We start from the raw sequence: 22,142 nt of genomic DNA on the forward strand, positions 1-22,142 counted from the left end.
TACAAAATGTTGTCCTTCAGCACTGGTTTGTTTCCTGTCCATACCCACAGTTACCTTTGTTTTCTTTTAACAGTGACCTGAGCTTTTCCCTAAAGAGACAGTCCAGACATGTTGTAATATACATAAAGAATACTGTTGTATGTGTCTACCATACCTTATTAAATGAAAAAAATGTCCAAATATTTCATTAAAATCCTTAAACTACAAGATTCAATAAATGTGCAAATATTATTCCTTTCAGAAGTTGAACTACTGGGCACAAGATGTCTCCTACTTCACTGTAATGTCCGTTCTTCGAGTATGTGTGCTGGATGTTTTTAAGTCTCCACATCATTCTTTTATAAGTTGCATCCTGGTTACAGAGAATAAAACTGAGCTTCAAAATAATACATCGTTGTTGAGGTGTGACAAAAAGTAACGACAAAAATTACAGCTAGTCAGGGTAAGGTAAGTTAGACACAGAGGCTATGCTTTACAGAGGGCAATGCATTAGAACAACACTTGAAAACACTAAAAAATGAATTTGAAAAAGTTTTCCTGCAATTATAAACACACAAGATACAAAGACTGCAGGTGTCTTCCTCATCAAACATCCAGGAAATAGTGCAATCTTGACCCTATGTACTTTACTTCTGCAAATCTAAGATCATATCAGAGTTCATTTGGTGACCAAATATCTGTCTTAAAACTGTATAAATCTACAGTGCAGAGGTGTACTTACCATGAAAGAAGACTCCAAGCACCACCAAAGCACTGTATGCCAAGAAGCAGCTAAAGCATCGAAGGCAACAACCAGCCATCTCTGTAAACAGAAAAATAACGTCCATTTCCTCTTGTGGTCTATCAAAATCTAATGTGACGTGTTAAATTTAACAAGAAGTGTGATCTGGTCTGAAATTAAAACATTAAACAAATGAGAGTTGAATTATTAGAGATAATTAGATATTTTGAAAAATTACAGCCAGCTATCAGGTGACAAAAAACACATGTTCAAGATTTGCTAAATTAAACTATACACTGAATTGATTTTAGCTAAAACAGTGTATGTGCTACTGCAAGGAAATATCTGATCTAAATGTGTGAAGAGTTGAGGTTAGGATCTGTGCTGTGTTTCTGCAGAGGTGGTCTGTGCACTGCCTGCAACATACATTGGTTTCCTATTAACTTTGAAGTGATGGCCAGTTCACATGAAACCCAAAAGGTGAAACAGGAACAGTACAGACATGTTGCAGGCAGTGCAATGACCACCTCTGTAGAATATTCTGCCACTGATGATTAGACCTTTACAACCTTTAGGCAAGCTCAAACCAGATGAGTTTAAAAGTGGATATTTATTGACATTTACCTTACCATTAAATAAAAGTTAAAATACATAGCTCAGTTATTTAGGAATTCAACAGTTTTTTGTGCAAATTGAGGAAAAACAATTTTAATGTTTGAAAATATTCCACAAAAACTTTTATACAGTTAAACGCATTAAACATTCATTACACATGGCACATTGGGCAGGAACTGAAATCAAATTCACAAGGCTCCACCAAGTGGCTGAAATGGTGAACATACATCACTATATCACCATAAGTTTAAAAAAAAGCATCTCTTGCAGCTTATAACACTGTAAATGATCAAGCTTTCAGAAAAGGGAAATGAAAGAGGGTTAGTCAATCACCAGGCTGCAAGATTTCAGGCGTGAGAACATTGTATCACTGTAAAAAAAAACTAAACAAAAAAACAACCCAAAAAACATCAGCTTTAAAAAAAAAAAAGTATCTCTTGCAGCTCATGAAGGATCAAGCTTTAAGATATAGAAAATGTAAAAGGGTTAGACAATCACCATGGTGCAAGATTTCTAATTATTCCAACTTCAAAGTTCTTTCAATGCTGAAAACATTGTCTTAGTTTAAATGTTGTTTTTCATGGTGTCATCTGTGCTTCTCTCCTTTTGTTGATAGACTTTTCTTTATGGACGTTAATTTACGTTGATCAATATTCATTCTGTACTTTTTCCAGCGTCTTCAGAACCTCTGACTGATTCATAGACAGAACCATCACCTGCAGGTTAGAGATGAGACAAGGTTATATAAATGGATGTTTGTGGACTAAATTATTTTTCTTTTAAAAAGGTGAAAGTGTTATAAGTGGTTGTGAAAGGAAACAAGATTAGGTGGAAGACTGACCATGAAGAAGAGAGGAATATACTTGCTGTTGGGTTTCATCCTGGTTGGCTGGTGGAGACTCAGTGTGCCTGAAACACAAAAAAGTAAAAAGCAGTAAACACAGAGACACAAGATACAGTTTATTGCTGCTAAGTTGAAGATATGATAAGAGAGTCTCATACCAACCTGTGACCACATAGATCTGTGAAAAAGACAAATTAAAGACAAATTAAACCACTGCTCTATTTCATGATTTCAGAATAATAATATTGTTATGCATCCAATATCACCAAGAAAAGGTCTCACCCTTTGACTTTGTGTAGCAACGCAGCAAGAACATCAGTAGAACAGTCGATGAAATCCCAATAAGAAGCCCAGCAATCAACCAAATAAGACAGAAAGAGCTGAACACTGCAATTTAAAAGTATTTATCAGTAAATTGTGTTCATATAACAATTTCCTAATAGCAGCAAGTGAAGTTAAAATAATGATTGTAGTATTGATAATATAATTTCCTTGAGATAATATTTTGGTGATTGTAATTACAGAAATCTTGAATTATCTTTCTGACTGCAATGTGATTTGTCAAAATGCATTTGTGGATATCTTTGTTATAATTACAGACAGATTAAATCATTGATCTGCCATAATGGCTCACCATTACTCCTGCACCTCTTTATCTTCCTTATCATGTTATCAATTGTGACACATGAAAGCTTTATTAAAAACACTGTCAGAAGATCGACATTCATTTCTGTGCACATACCTTCGTATTCCTGATCTGTGGAATTATCGTTGCTACACTTCACTGTTTTGGATGCAGATGTATTACTGACAAAGTTGAAAATCGTGCAGGTGAATTCGATGTCTCCATCCTCTGGCTGGATATTGTACTGCAGCCTGGAGCCACTGTGAGTTTCACCCCTCACGGTCCAGTTGTAGGAAACCTTTGTGTCAGACGCTGCTCTGCACTCTCCCACAACTGTACAGGGTTCATTCAAATCATGCCAGGTGGAATTTACAGTCAGGGAAGGCTGCTGCGTTATGATCTCTGATGAAGAAGAGAAAGAAAAGAGATATAGAGAGAAATAGAATTTCACAAATCCATTAATCACGTACATATAAAAAAACAACAAATGCATATAAAGCAGAACTTGTTTGACAGAACCCCCTTGAATCCAGTGTACCTGAAACAACTGTTTTTGGCCTCTATAATGTGCTCTCAAAGGACCAAGAGTTCCCAAAAATCACAAATCTGAATAAATAAAATGATCATAAGTTGCTCAAAGAAATATTTTAAGCCTTAGATCAAAGATGCTAAAGGCAATCAAAATGTTATTTGGCCTAAAAGAAATGATACATCAGCACAATTTATTTATTTAGTCTCAGGAAAGAAAAAAGGCAGGGACATGCAGCTTTAGTCTCAATATTTTAGCATGATATCCAGTATATAGCCATCATATTGCATATTGCATATTTAAGACCCTTTTACAGACTTTATTTGTAAAACAAATAAAAAAACATCAAAAAGTCAGTTGAAGAAAGCTTTTTTGAACCATCTCACAGAGCTAGATCAAATCAGCTAGCAACACTCGTCATTTCAACTATCAAAATACAGTCAACAGCTAGAAATGAGATGCCAGCTTTGCCACCAACATTTAACGCAAATGGGCTTTCAGGACAGAATGACATTCATGAATGAATAATAGTATATTGTAAATAGGTAAAACTTATTAGGTCACTTGATTGACAGAAACAGAAGCAGCTTACCATGAACCTGCAGAGTGATGGAGACTGTGTTCCTTTGCTGATCATTCACCTCTGAGATTAAACTGTAAACACCAGAATCTTGAGTCTTCAGTCTTCTCACTGTTAAACTGAAATCTTGGTTTAGCTCTACTCTACCTATAAACTGAGGATGTTTAGCGTCACCTATATCCATGTCTGCTACTTTTGTATTGTTATATTGCCAAATTGCTACTGTGACCCCTTCAGTTGGTAAACATGATGAAAGCTCCACAGTGTCTCCAACATTTTTATTAATGATACGATCACAACTGGAAGCCTCCACATCTGAAACACATGAGCAAACAACAGAGTGAGTATAATCTGTCTGAAAGGTTATTGAACATTTGTTTCTTAACCTTGTGTCTGATGATCTTACATGTTCACAGAGTAAGAGCAAAAACTTATCAAATAACCTAAAACCACAGTCAGTATTCCTGATATGCAAAGTGTAGCAGTACATGTTGATGTAACACAACATAAAGTAGCAGTAGCATAGCATTACATTCCTGACGTACATGATGTGACATAGCTTAAAATAATTAAATTTCATGGCAACATTACATTAATAAAATGATGAGCAGCATACAAAATGTTGTCCTTCAGCACTGGTTTGTTTCCTGTCCATAGCCACAGTTACCTTTGTTTTCTTTTAATAGTGACCTTAGCTTTTCCTTAAAGAGACCGTCCAGACATGTTGTAATATACATAAAGAATACTGTTGTATGTGTCTAACACACCTTATTAAATGAAAAAACTGTCCAAATATTTCATTAAAATCCTTAAACTACAAGATTCAATAAATGTGCAAATATTATTCCTTTCAGAAGTTGAACTACTGGGCACAAGATGTCTCCTACTTCACTGTAATGTCCGTTCTTCGAGTATGTGCACTGGAGGTTTTTAAGTCTCCACATAATTCTTTTATAAGTTGCATCCTGGTTACAGAGAATAAAACTGAGCTTCAAAATAATACATCGTTGTTGAGGTGTGACAAAAAGTAACGACTAAAACTACAGCTAGTTGGGGTAAAGTAAGTTAAACACAGAGGCTATGCTTTACAGAGGGCAATGCATTAGAACAACACTTGAAAACACTAAAAAATAAATAAAAATAGTTTTCCTGCAATTATAAACACACAAGATACAAAGACTGCAGGTGTCTTCCTCGTCAAACATCCAGGAAATAGTGCAATCTTGACCCTACGTACTTTACTTCTGCAATTCTAAGATCATATCAGAGTGCATTTGGTGACAAAATATCTGTCATAAAACTGTATAAATCTACAGTGCAGAGGTGTACTTACCATGAAAGAAGACCCCAAGCAGCACCAAAGCACTGTATGCCAAGAAGCAGCTAAAGCATCGAAGGCAACAACCAGCCATCACTGTAGACAGAAAAATAACGTCTGATTTTCTCTTTTGGTGTATCAAACTCTAATGTGACGTGTTAAATTTAACATGAAGTGTGATCTGATCTAAGATTAAAACATTGAACAAATGAGAGTTGATTTATTAGAGATAATTAGATATTTTGAAAAATTACAGCCAGCTATCAGAAGACAAAAACACATGTTCAAGATTTGCTAAGTTAAACTATACACTGAATTGATTTTAGCTAAAACAGTGTATGTGCTACTGCAAGGAAATATCTGATCTAAATGTGTGAAGAGTTGAGGTTAGGATCTGTGCTGTGTTTCTGCAGAGGTGGTCTGTGCATTGCCTGCAACACACATTGGTTTCCTATTAACTTTGAAGTGATGGCCAGTTCACATGAAACCCAAAAGGTGAAACAGGAACAGTAAAGACATGTTGCAGGCAGTGTAATGACCACCTCTGTAGAATATTCTGCCACTGATGTTTAGACCTTTATAACCTTTAGGCAAGCTCAAACCAGATGAGTTTAAAAGTTAATATTTATTGACATTTACCTTACCATTAAATACAAGTTAAAATACATAGCTCAGTTATTTAGGAATTCAACAGTTTTTTGTGCAAATTGAGGAAAAACAATTTTAATGTTTGAAAATAATCCAAAAAAACTTTTATACAGTTAAACGCATTAAACATTCATTACACATGGCACATTGGGCAGGAACTGAAATCAAATTCACAAGGCTCCACCAAGTGGCTGATATGGTGAACATACATCACTATATCACCATAAGTTTAAAAAAAGCATCTCTTGCAGCTTATAACACTGTAAATGATCAAGCTTTCAGAAAAGGAAAAAGAGGAAGAGGATTATTCAATCACCAGGCTGCAAGATTTCAGGCGTGAGAACATTGTATCACTGTAAAAAAAACTAAACAAAACAAAAAAACAACCCAAAAAACATCAGCTTTAAAAAAAAAAAAGTATCTCTTGCAGCTCACGAAGGATCAAGCTTTAAGATATAGAAAATGTAAAAGGGTTAGACAATCACCATGGTGCAAGATTTCTAATTATTCCAACTTCAAAGTTCTTTAAAAGCTGAAAACATTGTCTCAGTTTAAATGTTGTTTTTCATGGTGTCATCTGTGCTTCTCTCCTTTTGTTGATAGACTTTTCTTTATGGACGTTAATCCACGTTGATCAATATTTATTCTGTACTTTTTCCAGCGTCTTCAGAGCTTCTGACTGATTCATAGACAGAACCATCACCTACAGGTCAGAGATGAGACAAGATTATATAAATGGATGTTTGTGGACTAAATTATTTTTCTTTTAAAAAGGTGAAAGTGTTATAACTGGTTGTGAAAGGAAACAAGATTAGGTGGAAGACTGACCATGGAGAAGAGAGGAATATACTTGCTGATGGGTTTCATCCTGGTTGGCTGGTGGAGACTCAGTGTGCCTGAAACACAAAAAAATAAAAAGCAGTAAACACAGAGACACAAGATACAGTTTATTGCTGCTAAGTTGAAGATAAGATAAGAGAGTCTCATACCAACCTGTGACCACATAGATCTGTGAAAAAGACAAATTAAAGACAAATTAAACCACTGCTCTATTTCATGATTTCATAATAATAATATTGTTATGCATCCAATATCACCAAGAAAAGGTCTCACCCTTTGACTTTGTGTAGCAACGCAGCAAGAACATCAGTAGAACAGTCGATGAAATCCCAATAAGAAGCCCAGCAATCAACCAAATAAGAAAGAAAGAGCTGAACACTGCAATTTCAATATAGGTATATATCAGTTAATTATGTTCATATAACAATTTCCTGAACTGGCAAAAAAAATAAAAACAGAAAGTGAAGTTAAAATAATGATTGTAGTATTGATAATATAATTTCCTTGAGATAATATTTTGGTGATTGTAATTACAGAAATCTTGAATTATCTTTCTGACTGCAATGTGATTTGTCAAAATGCATTTATGGATATCTTCAATATAATTACAGATTGATAAAATCATCGATCTGCCATAATGGCTCACCATAACTCCTGCACCTCTTTATTGTCTTTATCACGTTATCAATTGTGACACATGAAAGCTTTATTAAAAACACTGTCAGAAGATCAACATTCATTTCTGTGCACATACCTTCTTTATCCTGATCTGTGGAAGCACTGTTGCTGCACTTCACTGTTTTGGATGCAGATGTATTACTGACAAAGTTGAAAATTGTGCAGGTGAATTCGATGTCTCCATCCTCTGGCTGGATATTGTACTGCAGCCTGGAGCCACTGTGAGTTTGGCCCCTGACAGTCCAGTTGTAGGAAACCTTTGTGTCAGACGCTGCTCTGCACTCTCCCACAACTGTACAGGATTCATTCAAAGCATGCCAGGTGGAATTTACAGTCAGGGAAGGCTGCTGCGTTATGATCTCTAATTAGGCAGTGAAGAGAAAGAAAATAAGAGATTAGACATTATTTGTGTGCATATAAAACACCAACAAATGCATGTAAAGCAGAATTTGTTTGACAGAATCAGTTTAAATCCCGTGTATGTGGGGAAACTGTTTTTGGCCTCTATAATGTGCTCTCAAAGATCCAAAAGCTCCCAATAATAACACATCTGAATAAATAAAATGATCATAAATTGCTCAAAAAAAGTATTTTCAGCTTTAGATCAAAGATGCTAAAGGCAATCAAAATGTTATTTGGCCCCAAAATAAATAGTAAATCAGCACAATTTATTTATTTAGTCTCAAGAAAGACGTAAAGGCAGTTCCTGACTAGGTGCATGTCTGGTGATAACATGGTGGAAAATAAAATAATAAGAACATTTTACTAACATTTCAATTCATGATACAGTACTTTAATACTAGGACCAACAAGCTTTCCTCTGCAATACATGAACAATGTCACTTCTACGTCCACTTTTCCTACATGGATCATTAAGTAGTTAAAGTGAAGGCTTTTTGTCTGGGATGTGAAGCTTTAGTCTCAATATTTTAGCATGATATCCAGTATATAGACATTATATCGCATCTTACATATATAGAGACCCTTTTACAGGCTTCTAGTTTTAAAACAAGTCATAAAAACATCAAAATGTCAGTTTTTAGAAAGCACTGAATAAGTAATAGTTTATTGTAAATAGGTAAAACTTATTAGGACACTTGATTGACAGAAACAGAAGCAGCTTACCATGAACCTGCAGAGTGATGAAGACTGTGTCCCTTTGCTGATCATTCACTGCTGAGATTAAACTGTAAACACCAGAATCTTGAGTCTTCAGTCTTCTCACTGTTAAACTGAAATCTTTGTTTAACTCTATTCTGCCTATAAACTGAGGATGTTTAGCGTCACCTATATCCATGTCTACTACTTTTTTATCTTTAAATTTCCAAGTTGCTAAGGTGACCCCTTCAGTTGGTAAACATGATGAAAGCTCCACAGTGTCTCCAACGTTTTTATTGATGATACGATCACAACTGGAAGCCTCCACATCTGAAACACATGAGCAAAGAACAGAGTGAGTATAATCTGTCTGAAAGGTTATTAAACATTTGTTTCTTAACCTTGTGACTGATGATCTTACATGTTCATAGAGTAAGAGCAAAACAATATCTAATTACCTAAAACCACAGTCAGTATTCCTGGTATGCAAAGTGTAACAGTACATGTTGATGTAACACAACATAAAGTAGCAGTAGCATAGCATTACATTCATGACATACATGATGTGACACAGGTTAAAATAATTACATTGCACGACAACATTACATTAATGAAATGATGAGCTGCATTCAAAATGTTGTCCTTCAGCACTTTGCTTGTTTCCTGTCCATACCCACAGTTACCTTTGTTTTCTTTTAACAGTGACCTGAGCTTTTCCTTAAAGAGACCGTCCAGACATGTTGTAATATACATAAAGAATACTGTTGTATGTGTCTACCATACCTTATTAAATGAAAAAACTGTCCAACTACTTCATTAAAATCCTTAAACTACAAGATCCAATAAATGTGCAAATATTGTTTCTTTCAGAAGTTGAACTTCTGGGCACAAGATGTCTCCTACTTCACTGTAATGTCCGTTCTTCGAGTATGTGTGCTTGAGGTTTTTAAGTCTCCACATCATTCTTTTATAAGTTGCATACTGGTTACAGAGAATAAAACTGAGCTTCAAAATAATACATCGTTGTTGAGGTGTGACAAAAAGTAACGACTAAAACTACAGCTAGTCAGGGTAAAGTAAGTTAGACACAGAGGCTATGCTTTACAGAGGGCAATGCATTAGAACAACACTTGAAAACACTAAAAAAATGAATTTGAAAAAGTTTTCCTGCAATTATAAACACACAAGATACAAAGACTGCAGGTGTCTTCCTCATCAAACATCCAGGAAATAGTGCAATCTTGACCCTATGTACTTTACTTCTGCAAATCTAAGATCATATCAGAGTTCATTTGGTGACCAAATATCTGTCTTAAAACTATATAAATCTACAGTGCAGAGGTGTACTTACCATGAAAGACGAATCCAAGCAGCACCAAAGCACTGTATGCCAAGAAGCAGCTAAAGCATCGAAGGAAACAACCAGCCATCTCTTTAGACAGAAAAATAACGTCTGATTTTCTCTTTTGGTGTATCAAACTCTAATGTGACGTGTTAAATTTAACATGAAGTGTGATCTGGTCTAAGATTAAAACATTGAACAAATGAGAGTTCAATAATTAGAGATAATTAGATATTTTGAAAAACTATTTTTTTTAGCTAAAACAGTGTATGTGCTACTGCCAGTAAATATCTGATCTAAATGTGTGAAGAGTTGAGGTTAGGATCTGTGCTGTGTTTCTGCAGAGGTGGTCTGTGCACTGCCTGCAACACACATTGGTTTCCTATTAACTTTGAAGTGATGGCCAGTTCACATGAAACCCAAAAGGTGAAACAGGAACAGTACAGACATGTTGCAGGCAGTGCAATGACCACCTCTGTAGAATATTCTGCCACTGATTATTAGACCTTTATAACCTTTAGGCAAGCTCAAACCAGATGAGTTTAAAAGTGAATATTTATTTACCTTACCATTAAATAAAAGTTAAAATACATAGCTGTGCATGAGTAACTTAGGAATTCAACAGTTTTTTGGTACAAATGGAGGAAAAACTATTCTAAATGTTTGAAAATAATCCACAAAAACATTTATACAGTTAAACGCGTTAAACATTCATTACACATGGCACACTGGGCAGGAACTGAAATCAAATTCACAGGGCTCCACCAAGTGGCTGAAATGGTGAACATACATCACTATATCACCATACGTTTAAAAAAAGCATCTCTTGCAGCTTATAACACTGTAAATGATCAAGCTTTCAGAAAAGGAAAATTAAAGAGGGTTAGTCAATCACCAGGCTGCAAGATTTCAGGCGTGAGAACATTGTATCACTGTAAAAAAACAAAACAAAACAAAGAAACAACAGCTTTAAAAAAAAAAAAAAAAAAAAGTATCTCTTGCAGCTTATGAAAGATCAAGCTTTAAGATATGAAAAATGTAAAAGGGTTAGACAATCACCATGGTGCAAGATTTCTAACTATTCTGACTTCAAAGTTCTTTAAATGCTGAAAACATTGTCTCAGTTTAAATGGTGGAAGGTGGAACACTGACCATGGAGAAGAGAGGAATATACTTGTTGTTGGGTTTCATCCTGGTTGGCTGGTGGAGACTCAGTGTGCCTGAAACATGATCTTAAAATGTGTAGTAAAAAGAAAAAATGACTGAATTAAAGATACAGTTTATTGCCGCTAAGTTGAACATAATAGAAGAGAGTCTCATACCAACCTGTGACCACATAGATCTGTGAAAAAGACAAATTAAAGGCAAATTAAACCACTGCTCTATTTCATGACTGTAGAATAATTTAGTGATTATGAATAATAATAAATAGTTTTACAGATCTAATATCAAAGATAAAAGGTCTCACCCTTTGACTTTGTGTAGTAACACAGCAAAAACAGCAGTAGAACAGTCAATGCAATTCCAATAACTACCCTAATGATTGACTGGACTGGAGAGCTGACCACTACAATAGTAAATGATAGGTATATATTAGTAAACTTTATTCATATAACAATTTCCTAAACTGACAAAAAAAAGCAGCAAGTGAAGTGAAAATAACATATTATATTGGTTGTACTATTCAGAATATAATTACTTTGGTGATTGTAATTACAGAAATCTTGAATTATCTTTCTGACTGCAATGTTATTTGTCAAAATACATTTGTGTATATCTTGAGATAGTGAGATAAAATCATTGATCTGCCATAATGGCTCAGCATAACTCCTGCACCTCTTTATCGTCTTTATCACGTTATCAATTGTGACACATGAAAGCATTATTAAAAACACTGTCAGAAGATCAACATTCATTTCTGTGCACATACCTTGTTTATCCTGATCTGTGGAAGCACTGTTGCTGCACTTCACTGTTTTGGATGCAGATGTATTACTGACAAAGTTGAAAATCGTGCAGATGAATTTGATGTCTCCATCCTCTGGCTGGATATTGTACTGCAGCCTGGAGCCACTGTGAGTTTGGCCCCTGACAGTCCAGTTGTAGGAGACCTTTGTGTCAGACGCTGCTCTGCACTCTCCCACAACTGTACAGGATTCATTCAAAGCATGCCAGGTGGAATTTACAGTCAGGGAAGGCTGCTGCGTTATGATCTCTGATTAGGCAGTGAAGAGAAAGAAAATAAGAGATTAGACATTATTTGTGTGCATATAAAACACCAACAAATGCATGTAAAGCAGAATTTGTTTGACAGAATCCGTTTAAATCCCGTGTATGTGGGGAAATTGTTTTTGGCCTCTATAATGTGCTCTCAAAGCTCCAAAACCTCCCAATAATAACACATCTGAATACATAAAATGATCATAAATTGCTCAAAAAAAGTATTTTCAGCTTTAGATCAAAGATGCTAAAGGCAATCAAAATGTTATTTGGCCCCAAAAGAAATGGTAAATCAGCACAATTAATTTATTTAGTCACAGGAAAGACGTAAAGGCAGTTCCTGACTAGGTGCATTTCTGGTGATAACATGGTGGAAAATAAAAGAATAAGAACATTTTACTAACATTTCAATTCATGATACAGTACTTTAATACACTAGGACTAACAAGCTTTCCTCTGCAATACATGAACAATGTCACTTCTACGTCCACTTTTCCTACATGGATCATTAAGTACTGAAGGTTCTGACTTTTTGTCTGGGATGTGAAGCTTTAGTCTCAATACTTTAGTAGGATATCCAGTATATAGACATTATATCGCATTTTACATATATAGAGACCCTTTTACAGGCTTTTAGTTTTAAAACAAGTCATAAAAACATCAAAATGACAGTTGTAGAAAGCACTGAATGAATAATAGTTTATTGTAAATAGGTAAAACTTATTAGGACACTTGATTGACAGAAACAGAAACAGCTTACCATGAACTTGCAGAGTGATGGAGACTGTGGGCCTTTGCTGATCATTCACTGTTGAGGTAAAACTGTAAACACCAGAATCTTGAGGAGTCAGTCTTCTCATTGTTAAACTGTAATCTTGGTTTAACTCTACTCTGCCTAGAAACTGAGAATGTTTAGTGTCACCTATATCCATGTCTACTACTTTGTTATCTTTAAATTTCCAAGTTGCTGAGGTGACCCCTTCAGGTAAACATGATGAAAGCTCCACAGTGTCTCCAACGTTTTTATGGATGATACGATCACAACTGGAAGCCTCCACATCTGAAACGCAGGAGCAAACAACATAGTGAGTATAATCTGTCTGAAAGGTTATTGAACATTTGTCTCTTAACCTTGTGACTGATGATCTTACATGTTCATAGAGTAAGAGCAAAACAATATCTTATTATCTAAAACCACAGTCAGTATTCCTGGTATGCAAAGTGTAACAGTACACGTTGATGTAACACAACATAAAGTAGCAGTAGCATAGCATTACATTCATGACATACATGATGTGACATAGCTTAAAATAATTACATTGCATGACAACATTACATTAATGAAATGATGAGCAGCATTCAAAATGTTGTCCTTCAGCACTTTGCTTGTTTCCTGTCCATACCCACAGTTACCTTTGTTTTCTTTTAACAGTGACCTTAGCTTTTCCCTAAAGAGACAGTCCAGACATGTTGTAATATACATAAAGAATACTGTTGTATGTGTCTAACACACCTTATTAAATGAAAAAACTGTCCAAATATTTCATTAAAATCCTTAAACTACAAGATTCAATAAATGTGCAAATATTATTCCTTTCAGAAGTTGAACGACTGGGCACAAGATGTCTCCTACTTCACTGTAATGTCCGTTCTTCGAGTATGTGCACTGGATGTTTTTAAGTCTGCACATCATTCTTTTATAAGTTGCATCCTGGTTACAGAGAATAAAACTGAGCTTCAAAATAATACATCGTTGTTGAGGTGTGACAAAAAGTAACGACTAAAACTACAGCTAGACGGGGTAAAGTAAGTTAGACACAGAGGCTATACTTTACAGAGGGCAATGCTTTAGAATAACACTTGAAAACACTAAAAAAATGAGTTTAAAAAAGTTTTCCTGCAATTATAAACACACAAGATACAAAGACTGCAAGTGTCTTCCTCATCAAACATCCAGGAAATAGTGCAAGCTTGACCCTACATACTTTACTTCTGCAATTCTAAGATCATGTCAGAGTGTGTTTGGTGACCAAATATCTGTCATAAAACTGTATAAATCTACAGTGCAGAGGTGTACTTACCATGAAATAAGACCCCAATCAGCACCAAAGCACTGTATGCCAAGAAGCAGCTAAAGCATCGAAGGCAACAACCAGCCATCACTGAAAGAGAAAAATAACGTCCATTTCCTCTTGTGGTGTATCAAAATCTAATGTGACGTGTTAAATTTAACATGAAGTGTGATCTGGTCTTAGATTAAAACAATGAACAAATGAGAATTGAATTATTAGAGATAATTAGATATTTTGAAAAATTACAGCCAGCTATCAGGTGACAAAAAACACATGTTCAAGATTTGCTAAATTAAACTATACACTGATTTGATTTTTAGCTAAAACACTATCTATGTGCTACTGCAAGGAAATATCTGATCTAAATGTGTGAAGAGTTGAGGTTAGGATCTGTGCTGTGTTTCTGCAAAGGTGGTCTGTGCACTGCCTGCAACACACATTGGTTTCCTATTAACTTTGAAGTGATGGCCAGTTCACATGAAACCCAAAAGGTGAAACAGGAACAGTACAGACATGTTGCAGGCAGTGCAATGACCACCTCTGTAGAATATTCTGCCACTGATGATTAGACCTTTATAACCTTTAGGCAAGCTCAAACCTGATGAGTTTAAAAGTGGATATTTATTGACATTTACCTTACCATTAAATAAAAGTTAAAATACATAGCTCAGTTATTTAGGAATTCAACAGTTTTTTTTGTGCAAATGGAGGAAAAACTATTTTAATGTTTGAAAATAATCCACAAAAACTTTTATACAGTTAAACACATTAAAGGTGCATTACACATGGCACATTGGGCAGGAACTGAAATCAAATTCACAAGGCTCCACCAAGTGGCTGAAATGGTGAACATACATCACTATATCACCATAAGTTTAAAAAAAGCATCTCTTGCAGCTTATAACACTGTAAATGATCAAGCTTTCAGAAAGGGAAAATTAAAGAGGGTTAGTCAATTGTATCACTGTAAAAAACTAAACAAAACAAAAAAACAACAGCTTGAAAAAAAAAGTATCTCTTGCAGCTTATGAAGGATCAAGCTTTAAGATATAGAAAGTGTAAAAGGGTTAGACAGTCACCATGGTGCAAGATTTCTAACTATTCTGACTTCAAAGTTCTTTCAATGCTGAAAACATTGTCTCAGTTTAAATGTTGTTTTTCATGGTGTCATCTGTGCTTCTCTTCTTTTGTTGATAGACTTTTCTTTATGGACCTTAATCCACGTTGATCAATATTCATTCTGTACTTTTTCCAGCGTCTTCAGAGCTTCTGACTGATTCATAGACAGAACCATCACCTGCAGGTCAGAGATGAGACAAGATTATATAAATGGATGTTTGTGGACTAAATTATTTTTCTTTTAAAAAGGTGAAAGTGTTATAACTGGTTGTGAAAGAAAACAAGATTAGGTGGAAGACTGACCATGGAGAAGAGAGGAATATACTTGCTGTTGGGTTTCATCCTGGTTTACTGGTGGAGACTCAGTGTGCCTGAAACACAAAAAAGTAAAAAGCAGTAAACACAGAGACACAAGATACAGTTTATTGCTGCTAAGTTAAAGATAAGATAAGAGAGTCTCATACCAACCTGTGACCACATAGATCTGTGAAAAAGACCAACGTAAAGCAAATTAAACCACTGCTCTATATCATGATTTCATAATAATAATATTGTTATGCATCCAATATCACCAAGAAAAGGTCTCACCCTTTGACTTTGTGTAGCAACGCAGCAAGAACATCAGTAGAGCAGTCGATGAAATCCCAATAAGAAGCCCAGCAATAAACCAAATAAGACAGAAAGAGCTGAACACTGCAATTTCAAATTATAAGTATTTATCAGTAAATTGTGTTCATATAACAATTTCCTAAACTGGCAAAAAATAATAGCAGCAAGTGAAGTTAAAATAATGATTGTAGTATTGATAATATAATTTCCTTGAGATAATATTTTGGTGATTTTAATTACAGGAATCTTGAATTATCTTTCTGACTGCAATGTGATTTGTCAAAATGCATTTGTGTATATCTTGAATATACACAAATGCATTCGATGTCTCCATCCTCTGGCTAATTACAGATAGTCAGATAAAATCATCGATCTGCCATAATGGCTCACCATAACTCCTGCACCTCTTTATCTTCCTTATCATGTTATCAATTGTGACACATGAAAGCTTTATTAAAAACACTGTCAGAAGATCAACATTCATTTCTGTGCACATACCTTCTTTATCCTGATTTGTGGAAGCACTGTTGCTGCACTTCACTGTTTTTGATGCAGATGTTTTACTGACAGCATTGAAAATCGTGCAGGTGAATTCGATGTCTCCATCCTCTGGCTGGATATTGTACTGCAGCCTGGAGCCACTGTGGGTTTGGCCCCTCACGGTCCAGTTGTAGGAGACCTTTGTACCAGACGCTGCACTGCACTTCCCCACAACTGTACAGGATTCATTCAAATCATGCCAGGTGGAATTTACAGTTAGGGAAGGCTGCTGTGTTATGATCTCTAACAGTGCTATATATAGAGAGAGAGAAAATAAGAAATTAGACATTATTTGTGTGCATATAAAAAACCAACCAATGCATGTAAAGCAGAACTTGTTTGACAGAATCCGTTTAAATCCTGTGTATGTGGGAAAACTGTTTTTGAGCTCTATAATGTGCTCTCAAAGCTCCAAAAGCTCCCACAAATCACAAAGTTGAATAAATTAAATTATTATAAAGTGCTCAAAGAAGTATTTTATGCCTTAGATCAAAGATGCTAAAGGCAATCAAAATGTTATTTGGTCCCAAAAGAAATGGTAAATCAGAAAAATGTATTTATTTAGTATCAGGAAAGACATAAAGGCAGTTCCTGACTAGGTGCATGTCTGGTGATAACACAGTGGAAAATAAAATAATAAGAACATTTTACTGACATTTCAAATTACTACAAATACTGTAATACTAGGACCAACAAGCTTTCCTCTGCAATACACGAACAATGTCACTTCTACGTCCATTTTTCCTACATGGATCATTAAGTACTGAAGGTTCTGACTTTTTGTCTGGGATGTGAAGCTTTAGTCTCAATATTTTAGTATGATATCCAGTATATAGACATTATATTGTATGTTGCATATATAGAGACCCTTTTACAGGCTTCTAGTTTTAAAACAAGTCATAAAAACATCAAGATGTCAGTTGAAGTAAGCACTGAATGAATAATAGTCTATTGTAAATAGGTAAAACTTATTAGGTCACTTGATTGACAGAAACAGAAACAGCTTACCATGAACTTGCAGAGTGATGAAGACTGTGTCCCTTTGCTGATCATTTACCAGTGAGATAAAACTGTAAACACCAGAATCTTCAGTCTTCAGTCTTCTAACTGTTAAACTGAAATCTTGGTTTAGCTCTACTCTGCCTAGAAACTGAGGATGTTTAGTTACACCTATATCTGTGTCTTTAACTATTTCATCTTTATATTTCCAAATTGCTGAGGTGACCCCTTCAGTTGGTAAACATGATGAAAGCTCCACAGTGTCTCCAACTTTTTTATTAATGATACGATCACAACTGGAAGCCTCCACATCTGAAACACATGAGCAAACAACAGAGTGAGTATAATCTGTCTGAAGGGTTATTGAAAATATGTTTCTTAACTTTGTGTCTGATGATATTAAATGTTCATAGAGTAAGAGCAAAACATTATCAAATTACCTAAAACCACAGTCAGTACGCCTGGTATGCAAAGTGTAACAATACATGTTGATGTAACACAACATAAAGTAGCAGTAGCATAGCATTACATTCATGACATACATGATGTGACATAGCTTAAAATAATTACATTACATTAATGAAATGATGACCAGCATACAAAATGTGTCAGCACTGGTTTGTTTCCTGTCCATACCCACAGTTACCTTTGTTTTCTTTTAAGTGACCTTAGCTTTTCTTTAAAGAGACCGCCCAGACATGTAATATACATAAAGAATACTGTTGTATGTGTCTAACATACCTTTTTTTAATGAAAAAACTGTCCAACTACTTCATTAAAATCCTTAAACTACAAAATTCAACAAATGTGCAAATATTATTCCTTTCAGAAGTTGAACTTCTGCGCACAAGATGTCTCCTACTTCACTGTAATGTCCGTTCTTCGAGTATGTGCACTGGAGGTTTTTAAGTCTCCACATCATTCTTTTATAAGTTGCATCCTGGAATAAAACTGAGCTTCAAAATAATACATTGTTGTTGAGGTGTGACAAAAAGTAACGATAAAAATTACAGCTAGTCAGGGTAAGGTAAGTTAGACACAGAGGCTATGCTTTACAGAGGGCAATGCAGTAGAACAACACTTGAAAACACTAAAAAATGAATTTAAAAAAGTTTTCCTGCAATTATAAATACACAAGATAAAAAGACTGCAGGTGTCTTCTTCATCAAACATCCAGGAAATAGTGCAATCTTGACCCTATGTACTTTACTTCTGCAATACTAAGATCATATCAGAGTGCGTTTGGTGATCAAATATCTGTCATAAAACTGTATAAATCTACAGTGCAGAGGTGTACTTACCATGAAAGAAGACTCCAATCAGCACCAAAGCACTGTATGCCAAGAAGCAGCTAAAGCATCGAAGGAAACAACCAGCCATCACTGTAAACAGAAAAATAACGTCCATTTCCTCTTGTGGTGTATCAAAATCTAATGTGACGTGTTAAATTTAACATGAAGTGGGATCTGGTCTGAGATTAAAACATTGAACAAATGAGAGTTGATTTATTAGAGATAATTAGATATTTTGAAAAATTACAGCCAGCTATCAGATGACAAAAAACACATGTTCAAGATTTGCTAAATTAAACAATACACTGAATTGATTTTAGCTAAAACACTATCGATGTGCTACTGCCAGGAAATATCTGATCTAAATGTGTGAAGAGTTGAGGTTAGGATCTGTGCTGTGTTTCTGCAGAGGTGGTCTGTGCATTGCCTGCAACACACATTGGTTTCCTATTAACTTTGAAGTGATGGCCAGTTCACATGAAACCCAAAAGGTGAAACAGGAACAGTAAAGACATGTTGCAGGCAGTGCAATGACCACCTCTGTAGAATATTCTGCCACTGATTATTAGACCTTTATACCCTTTAGGCAAGCTCAAACCAGATGAGTTTAAAAGTGAATATGTATTGACATTTACCTTACCATTAAATAAAAGTTAAAATACATAGCTCAGTTATTTAGGAATTCAACAGTTTTTTTTGTGCAAATGGAGGAAAAACTATTTTAATGTTTGAAAATAATCCACAACAACATTTATACAGTAAAAAAAAGCATCTCTTGCAGCTTATAACACTGTAAATGATCAAGCTTTCAGAAAAGGAAAATTAAAGAGGATTAGTCAATCACCAGGCTGCAAGATTTCAGGCGTGAGAACATTGTATCACTGTAAAAAACAAAACAAAACAAAAAAACAACAGCTTTAAAAAAAGAGTATCTCTTGCAGCTTATAAAGGATCAAGCTTTAAGATAAAGAAAATGTAAAAGGGTTAGACAATCACCATGGTGCAAGATTTCTAACTATTCTGACTTCAAAGTTCTTTAAATGCTGAAAACATTGTCTCAGTTTAAATGTTGTTTTTCATGGTGTCATCTGTGCTTCTCTTCTTTTGTTGATAGACTTTTCTTTATGGACGTTAATCCACGTTGATCAAAATTCATACTGTACTTTTTCCAGCGTCTTCAGATCCTTTGACTGATTCATAGACAGAACCATCACCTGCAGGTCAGAGATGAGACAAGGTTATATAAATGGATGTTCGTGGAATAAATTATTTGTGACAATTCTTTTTCTTTTACAATTTTCTTTTAAAAATGTTAAAGTGTTATAACTGGTTGTGAAAGGAAACAAGATTAGATGGAAGACTGACCATGGAGAAGAGAGGAATATACTTGCTGTTGGGTTTCATCCTGGTTGGCTGGTGGAGACTCAGTGTGCCTGAAACATGGTGTTAAAATGTGTAGTAAAAAGAGAAAATGAATGAATGAAAGATACAGTTTATTGCTGCTGCTAAGTTGAAGATAAGATAAGAGAGTCTCATACCAACCTGTGACCACATAGATCTGTGAAAAAGACAAATTAAACCACTGCTCTATTTCATGACTTTAGAATCATTTAGTGAATATGAATAATGATAAATAGTGTATACATATATATATATATATATAAAATAATAAATCTAATATCACCGATAAAAGGTCCCTTTGACTTCGTGTAATAGAGTTGAATTATTAGAGATAATTAGATCATTTGAAAAATTACAACAGGATATCAGGTTACAAAAACAAATGTTCAAGACTTGCTAAATTAAACTATACACTGAATTGATTTTAGCTAACACATTGTATCTATGTGCTACTGCAAGGACATATCTGATCTAATCTGTGAAGTACAGGTTAGGGTCTGTGTTGTGTTTCTGCAGAGGTGGCCTGTTCACTGCCTGCAACACACATTGGTTTCCTATTAACTTTGAAGTGATGGCCCCTTGACAGTTAAACCCACAATATGAAACCCACAAGGTGGAACAGAAACTCGCTGTGTCCTTAAAGAGCTGCAAATGAAACTAAACATGAGCCTCAAACAAACACACGCTTTTTACATCTCCATAACTTCATGATGTTTTTATGATGCATTTTAAAGCAATATTATCTCGAAGCTTTGACACTCATTCACTGAGACTCACGGCATGTGAATGTGTAACATGTTCAATTGTATAATGTGAGCTGGTCTGAGATAAAAACATTAAACAAAAGAGAGCTGAAGTATTAGAGATAATTAGTTAGATCTTTTGCAAAATAAAAGACTCTATTCGAAGTTAATAGAAACTGACACTCCACCTTATGTTTTAATTTTTGAAAAAAAGGATATAGCTACTTTATAAATAAATCTGTCAGAGAATACGTTTGGATTAAATGTTGTTATTCCTTCATTTGACAGTTGGCTTCACTGTTATACCAGGTCCAGTCAGAAACATCCAACTCAAGCCTGTGTTGGTCATATCAGTGGCAAAATAAAATACAGTCTGTACCAGTACACCAGTATATTTACTCGGCTGTTTAACAAACCATACATATACGTATCTATGAACTAAGCTAGCTGCTACTCTCATGCTATGTTCAGTTTTTCCCAGAGTTTTCTTCTTCTCTCGACACTTATACACAACTCACTTCTTACTGACTCTACAGCACTACCTGGTGGCGGAATTTATACATCGCTTAACTCGTGAATGGACCAATTGCAATGCAAACTAATCCATTAAATGAACTAAATTACTCACAAAAACCCCACAAGTGTATATGATTGAACCACAGTTTCTTTGTTTAAATTAACTGTTCTTAGCAGCCCCAGGAGTTTATGACAAGTTAAGCAAGTTAAGCGTTGTACAAATTTCGTCACTAGGTGGTGCTGTAGAGACTGTAGTTGTGAAAGTGTCGAGAGAAGAAGAAAACTCCGTTCAGTGTTGTAAATGGCAAGACAGTAGCAGCTAGCTAGCTTAGTTCATAGAAATATATATATATATATATATATATGTATATATATATATATATATATATATATGTAAATACAAAGTGTTAAAGTGTTTCACATTTTATATTGTTGGTTTGCACTTCCCAGTCACTGTACTCCCGGGCCCTGGTGGCTTGAGGCCAGTAACATTTCCATTGCTCTAGAACTCTTATTCTGACATTTTGCTTACTATTCATAAAGCTCGCTGTAACCTTAATATACTTAGACTCGACTACTGCAATAGTCTCTTTTCTGCTCTCTCTCAAAAACTGAGAAAAGTGATTGCAGTTTAATACAGAAAGCTGCTGCACATATTTTAACCAGGACTAAGAAAAATTCACATCACACCTGTTCTTAAATCCTTGAAATGGCTTCCAGTATATGCTAGAATTGATTTTAAAATCCTCCTACACATTTACAAGGCTCTCAATAACCCTTAATTATATTAGGG

At 35.0% G+C, this 22,142-nt stretch overlaps 1 protein-coding gene across 1 annotated transcript; it reads right to left on the reverse strand.

The window, feature by feature from the left end:
• Nucleotides 1–5,916: 5,916 nt before the first annotated feature.
• si:cabz01074944.1 (uncharacterized) lies at nt 5,917–18,777 on the reverse strand. Its single transcript, XM_062444430.1, has 11 exons — nt 18,699–18,777; nt 16,357–16,572; nt 15,718–15,733; nt 15,553–15,620; nt 15,377–15,427; nt 12,819–13,118; nt 11,769–12,053; nt 11,307–11,405; nt 11,165–11,180; nt 10,991–11,070; nt 5,917–6,583 (listed from the first exon to the last, which is right to left on the reverse strand). Exons 1-11 carry the CDS (start codon nt 18,775–18,777, stop codon nt 6,522–6,524), a joined length of 1,272 nt encoding a protein of 423 aa, XP_062300414.1. The 3' UTR covers nt 5,917–6,521.
• Between the last annotated feature and the right edge of the window lie 3,365 nt (nt 18,778–22,142).

Source organism: Scomber scombrus, chromosome 23, assembly GCF_963691925.1.
Source record: "Scomber scombrus chromosome 23, fScoSco1.1, whole genome shotgun sequence".
Classification (NCBI taxonomy): Eukaryota; Metazoa; Chordata; class Actinopteri; order Scombriformes; family Scombridae; genus Scomber; species Scomber scombrus.